Source organism: Nematolebias whitei, chromosome 20 (genome assembly GCF_014905685.2).
Source record: "Nematolebias whitei isolate Nwh7 chromosome 20, NemWhi1, whole genome shotgun sequence".
Lineage (NCBI taxonomy): Eukaryota > Metazoa > Chordata > Actinopteri > Cyprinodontiformes > Rivulidae > Nematolebias > Nematolebias whitei.
In genome coordinates this window covers 38,526,011-38,532,934 of record NC_056517.1, presented here as the reverse complement: position 1 = coordinate 38,532,934, position 6,924 = coordinate 38,526,011, and the positions used below count along the sequence as shown (strand labels likewise).

The following is a 6,924-nucleotide window of genomic DNA, read 5'->3' as shown; positions in this document are numbered from 1 at the left end:
GTGGAGCTCTCTGCAGGTGAGTGTATGTAGCTCTCTGCAGGTGTGTGTAGCTCTCTGCGGGTGTGTGTGTAGCTCTCTGCGGGTGTGTATGTACCTGGTCGCTGCTCTCCAGCTCACATACGGTGCAGATGAGCACGTTGCGCAGGCGTCTCTGTGCGTCGGCCTCGGCACCTTGTCCGAGTCTGTTCAGGACGCTGCAGAGTGCACTGACGTGGTTCCGAACCTCTGCAGAGTTCCTGAGCTGCACGAGAGTCCACATTGTCCCGAGACCGGACTCTAACCTGGACAACAGAGACAGACTGTTGCTGCTGCTTGTGCTGTCATGGAATAAAAACTGTAGATCTTTTGATTAATGTTCCCTCTTTTGTCAAATTTAGACCAGAAAACACAGAGTCCTGGAAAATTAACTTCATATGATTTAAAAACAGAAATAATAACTATTTCAATCCTTTATTTCACACAAAAAATAAATCTAAATGCATTAAATGTAGTAAAGGGTCCTAAAAGTTGATATTGATCAATCAGGGAAGAAAAAGTATTTTTGCAGAAATTATCAGTAAGTCTGTATTGAATCCTCTTTTTGCAGATTGAACGGGTTTTAGTTCAACAGAGCAACAGTTATATTTTTCACGTGAAATAGCTTAAATATTATGTAGTTTTAAAGAAAATTTCAGTGTCTAATTAATCTCTTTGTCACCTGATGTGAAGTTTTTTCTTGGTTTTCACTAAAATATTTTGTATTTTATGTGAAATAATTGTTTAAACTGTAAAATATAGTCCTAAAAAGACCAGTTTTGTAATTTTTGTTGACTGAATAGTTATAACAAAAGGATTTGGTGTGATGCATGTATTTGTTAAAGCATTTTTAAAATAAAATATAAAATCTTTGTCACTTTTCTTTAGAAACAGACTTAAATAAATACATCCATAGCCCCCCACCCCTCCATGGTGTGAACATATCTGGTTGTTCTTACAGCTTCAGATCAAAGTCGTGATGAGGCGATGAAGACGAGTCGTCTGTGAGGAAGCTCGGTTTGACTCGGATGGTCACAGGACAGGGTCTGGTGACTGATCCAGATCTGCCGCTTCTAATTTCAGTGTAAATAGTCACTACAAAAACACAAAACATGTTTATTTGGTCAAATAAGACACATACAGTGTTAATGCTTGCAGCGGATCTTCATCTTCATCCTCTGCGTGTTGTACCTTTATAGTCATCACTGGGGTCACCTGAGGGCAGGCTGAAGTAGTACTGGAAGTCTCTGCCCTGGTACAGGATCCTGGGGGTGCTGCCTCGGACGCTGTAGCTGTACTTGTAGAGTAAATCCTTGATCACACACAAAATCACAAATACAAATAACACGTAGATGAACAGGCATTAAAAAGTGATCGTTCATGCGGCAAGTCCAGTCAAATTTATTCATGAAGCACATTTAAAACAGCAACTGTTAACAAAGTGCTTAACAATAAGATCAAGGCAGTAATAATAAGATGTATTTAAAAGCATCAAAACATAAAACATAAAAACATAAAAACAACGAGGAACAATGAAACACTAAATCAAACCACATCGTGTTAAACGTCAGTGAATAGATTTAAAAGCAGGGAGTGAAGTGTCCTGTCTTATGCTGGGGGGCAGATTGTTCCAGAGTTTAGGGCCCATGACTGAAAAAACCTGATGGTCATCAGCATAGCAATGAAACGAAAGGCCATGTTTCCTCAGAATAGACCACTAGTCTAAGTGGAGCAGATACAATTAAAACAGAAGAGGTCCAAGAATCGAGCCTTGCGGGACCCCGCAGGGCTCATAACATCAAACAGCAGGACAAACCTGGTGTCCTGAGGCGCAGAAGATGCTGAAGTGTGTGTGTAATGCCGTCCCTTCAGCTGGCTGCACCTGACACGTCACGCCTTCAGGAACGGGGTTGGTTCGTATGAACAGCTGAGTCCGACCCAGAACAAGCTGCCCAGACTCTGAGATTATTGGATAAAATCAAAAATCATCAGCTGGAGCTACGTACTTATGACTGATCTTTTAGAGATGGACATTTATTTTTTTAAAACAGAGATAAATGCATGTATGTTCAAAAGAACATACGTATGTTTGATACTGTTTGAAACTTACTGGCAGTGGCTTCTAACACGTATCTTGTTTTGGGCCTCAGGCCGAAAGGTTTAAATCTGAGTGAAGACGAGGAGATTCCTGGAAATTAAAACAAAAGAGACGTATAAATAACTGAGAGTGAATTTAATTGTTGTGGTGAGACGTTTTCAAATGACACCTGTGTAGGTGTAGGACTCAAAGACGGCTCCGTCTATCGGAGCTCGGTGAAGGTCGAGCAGCGTTTGCTTCTGGATCAGCACAGAAGGTTTGGGATCCACCAGATTGTGGCCCTCGTTCTGGTTTAAAACCGGATCAGACAACGCGTGTCCTGGACTGAAGGTCCCAACATCTACCCCAGAGAAAAGCTCCCGTTAACGACAAAAACCTCTCGTATTTACAGAAAATAGGCATTAAAGAAGATGTTTTGCACCGTTGGGCCTGCCGGCTGCCATCCCTGGATCTCCTTCCTCTGCAGGAAACGGAGCTTCATAATCATCAGGACCTGCGTCTGCTTACAGGAAGAAAACAACAATATTCATTATTAGTGTGTTTGTAGCACTTGATATAAACTAATTAACACATGCAGGCTGCTTTTGTTGCAACTTGAATAATAATAAAATGTTCTGGAAAGGAAGCTACATGAAGAATGTGGATTTACTGTAAATATTCACAAACTTCACAAATGAAGAAGATGGATGTGCGTCAAGAAGAAGAGGACATCAACCCCATCAGTCTGAATTTATTCAAATGAAGGGAGCATTATATAAATATAACATCTGTGGTCCTTCCAGGCTCCTTTTACACAGACTCATTGAAAAACAAACATAAACTGTTTAATGTAATAAATCTGCTCACCTGTTGCCATTTTTATTTTATGATCAGGAGACAGATAATTGTCAAGAATTCACTTTAATGATGCAAAACTGAGTTATATGCATCATTTTATTTAAAAAAAATAATATTCTGAAATGAAATCTTAAGAAAAGAGTGGCGACTTTTGCACAGCATTTAACAGTTTGCTGTAATTTTACCTGCCAACACTCCGAAGCTTCTTTTTTTAAATTTTTTCCAGTTGATTCTTTTTTCAGTGCAAAAATAAAATGCTTTGCAGCAAAAGCATCTGCTCTGGTTTTTCTTACATTTTTGAAAATCGACATCGCTGCTCTCCAGCGATGGGAACGACTCCTGCCCGTCTGCAGAGGAGTCAGGGTCAAAGGTGAAGTCAGTGATCTGAGCTCTCGGAGCAGTGGGATCTGGATGCAGTGTGGGGCTTCTGTTGGGCTCAGAGTTGGACGAACCTAAGAAAAACAGGAGAATAATGAGACAATATTTTGTCTCGTAGATTATTTAGTAATTCACCTGAAACTCCTGACGTATCTCACCCAGGTCGTGAAGCCTTTCAGACTTGGAGAGAGAAAGTTTCTCCAGGAAACGAGGAGGCGCGGAGGTCTGGACCGAGGGATCCGACCCCAGAGTGGGTGTCTCTGGAGCCTCCACGATGGCAGACGGAGCTCCGAGCTCTGCTGCGGAACAGAACGGGACTAAAACAGAACAAGCAGAACGTCAGAAACGTTCCGTCAAACACGTCAAAGTTCTGATCATCTGAATTGGAGATGAATCGTAAATTCAGCTTTCATTCTGTTGGTGTTGTTTGGTTATTTGTTGCAGTATAATTCTGCATGCTGAGCGCTGTTTTAGCTAGTCAACCTTCAAAACATTTAGCTCGTTCAGGAGGTAGTTGCTATGACTTTTGGTTTTTATACCTTTTATAATTTTAGAATATTTAATTTTATTTACAAAGATTTTACCCATTGAGATCCGTTCAAATCCTTCAAAAACAGTTCTCTTGTCTTTTGCTATTTTAGCTTGTAGCTAACGTTTTGTTGCATTTAGCTAACATTTGGCTATTTTTTGGCATTTACCTAGTGTTTTGCTCATTTAAAGATTTAGCCAGAATTTTGCTCTTTTTAGCATTTAGCTAGTGTTGTGCTTCTTTTAGCTTGAACAACTAGTTATAAGCTTCAGCAAAGATCAGTAAAGAAATTTGGCCTTCAGCATTCACACTGCTTTAGCTATTGTTATAATTATTTTAGCTTTTAACTATGGTTTTGCCACATTTAGCCTTGAGCTACAGTTATGCTTAATTTAGCTTTTAGCTACAATGTTGCTAATTTATTTAGTTAGTGTCTTACTACATTGTTTACTACTCTTTTGCTCATTTAAGCTTTTAGCTACAGTTTTGTTAAAATTTACTTTTAGCTATTTTTAATGTAAGCTCTTATCTTCAATTCAGCTCATTTTAGCTTTAGCTATGTTGTAAATTTGAGCTTTTAAATTTTACTAATTTGATCTTTTGGTTGCTGTTTTGCTGATTTTATCTCTTTAGCTACTGTTTTGCTAATTTAAGCTTTTAGGTGTTGTGTTGCAATATTTAGTTTTTAGCTACTGTTTTGCTAATTTTATCTTTTGGGTATAGTTTTTTTTTCTTCTAATTTTAGCTTCCGGCTGCATTTCACCCCCCCAATTTTAGCCTCTATCTAGAGTTTTGCTAATTGTAGCTTTGAACTACTGTTTTGCTTCTTTTAGCTTTAACAGCTCAGTTTCAGCTCCTTCGGCTGGTATCAGCAGTCCTTCAGTGCTCAGCGTTTTGACAGGAAGCGCAGCTTGTCTTTGTTTACAGTCTGGGGGGGTCACGGAGGAGGAGTTGACCAGGTGCAGGCTCCAGGTGAACTGGACGGGTGTTTTGCAGTCGTCACACGTTGCAGCGACAGAAAACGGCTGATCCCAGTTCACGGCGTCTCCTCGACACTCGTCACAGAAAACTGAAACCTTCCTGGATGGAAAATAAATCGAAGAGTTCAACCGATGAACTTCAGTTCATTCAAATGTAAACAAACTGTTCAGCCACAAAAATCAGTGTTTAGCCGGTGAATGTTCATGAAGCGTTCGCTTTACTGTGATCCTTCTTTCTTCTGCACATTTTTTGATGCGTTTCTCGTTCGGCAGTTTTCATCAATTTCAACAAATCATGAATCAAAACGTTCGGCTCTTTCAGGCCAATCCTGCTATGACTTTTGGTATTGATGCAACTTTAGCTTTGTGAAATATTTTAGCCTTTTCTGACTTTGAGCTTGTTTTCCATCCTTCAGATCTTTAGGTCTGTTTACAACCTTTTACTGCTCCTTTCACTTTTTGTTCTGCTTCAGCTTCTTTCAGCTTCCTGCTGCAAATTTAATCGTTTTATCAGCTACTTTCAGCTAACTTTAGCTGTTTTTTCAGCTGTTTTTGTGCTCCTTTCCGCTTCATTCTACTAACTACAACATTTTTGTGCTTCTTCCAACTTCTTTCTGCTAATTTCAGCTCGTTATCCTCTTTTCAGCTTATTTCTGCATGTTTCAGCTTTTTCTATTATTTCAGCTATTATTTAGCAGTTTTCTGCAAATTTAAACTTTTTCAGCTAATTACACATTTTTTGCACTCATTTCAAAATTATTCAGCCTAATTTAGCAAAAATGTGCTCTTTGCACTCCCTTTTTGCAATTTCAGCCCTCTCTGCGTTTTTAGCTACTTATCAGTTGTTTTGTTTTTTGCTAATTTAAGCTTTTTTCAGATAGGTTCTTATTTTTACTGCTAAATTCTGCTTCGTTCAGCCTAATTGGACAAAAAACTTCTTTCTGTTTTCTTATGCTGATTTTCAGCACATTTATTTAATCTGATTCTACTTTTTCAGCTACGTTTTTGAAAATTTTTAGCTAATTTCAGCTGTTTTCAGATAAATTCGTTTTTCATGGTAATCTCGGCAACTTTCAGCCTAATTCTTTCCGCTAATTTCAGCTTGTTATACTCCTGTCAGCTTTTTTCAAACTTTTCTGCTATTTCAGCCACTATTTATCTGTTATATGCAAATTTTAGCTTTTTCAGCTAATTCCACTTTTTTTTTAGCTCATTTCAGCTCTTTCCACATCCTTCTTGCAGGTTAATCTTTTTTTCTTTCCAGCAATTTTTTTAGATGTTTTTTTATTTCTTCTAATTTTAGCTTTTTTTAGCTGATTTCTTCATTTTTAGTGCACATTTAAACCTAATTCAGCAAATATGTGTTCTTTCTGCTTTCTTCTGCTAATTTAGGCTTGTTCTTTAATTTCAGCATGTTTATTTTAGCCACTTTCAGCTGTTTTTCAGCTATTTCTTCTGCAATAAGCGTTCACTCTGCATTATCGCAGGAAATGTTTGATTATGTTTTGGTCGTTTTTTCAATAACACCTCGTACCCAGTCAGGTCTGACGTGACGGTGAGGAAGACCTCAGCTGAAGATGAACGCTCTCCGTTGTGGACGGTGAGCCTGAACCAGAACTGATCAAAGTTGTCTTTCAAGAGGCTGAAGGGAAATTTAAGCTCAGGGGACGAAGTGGGAACGTCTCGGTCGAAACAGGAGCTGGTGATGGTGGAAACCGGTTCACATGTCCAGCTGTAGCTGTCCAAAGAAAGGACAAGAAATAATGTTGAGAGAACCAAACCCCCCAGTCTGGTTCTGGCGTGGGCCGTCGTGTACCTGAGGGGGTTCAGGGGGAAGTCGGGATCATGAGACGCTCGTCCGTCCAGAGTGAACATCTTGGTGTTCCTGTTGATGAAGACGTTGGTGCCACCCTGGATGACGGCCACAGGAGGACTTGGTGTCACTTGGAGCCTCACGGTGTAGTTGCTGTAGACCACACTGCCAATGATCTGGACCTGCAGAGGACACAGACCACAGGACCACTGGACCACAGGACAACAGGACCACTGGACCACAGGACAACAGGACCACTGGACCACAGGACCAC

The 6,924-nt window shown here is 39.8% G+C and overlaps 1 protein-coding gene across 1 annotated transcript in view; it reads right to left on the bottom strand.

Moving 5' to 3' along the window:
* Positions 1–6,924, bottom strand: part of LOC119426444 (polycystic kidney disease 1 like 1) — a 33,731-nt gene that overhangs the window by 17,246 nt on the left and 9,561 nt on the right. Inside the window, 12 exon segments of the mRNA XM_037694006.1 lie at positions 95–281; positions 975–1,110; positions 1,207–1,327; positions 1,832–1,974; positions 2,126–2,203; positions 2,283–2,462; positions 2,538–2,612; positions 3,244–3,402; positions 3,487–3,627; positions 4,783–4,937; positions 6,372–6,575; positions 6,654–6,832. Of these exon segments, the coding sequence (XP_037549934.1) occupies positions 95–281; positions 975–1,110; positions 1,207–1,327; positions 1,832–1,974; positions 2,126–2,203; positions 2,283–2,462; positions 2,538–2,612; positions 3,244–3,402; positions 3,487–3,627; positions 4,783–4,937; positions 6,372–6,575; positions 6,654–6,832 (1,758 nt within the window).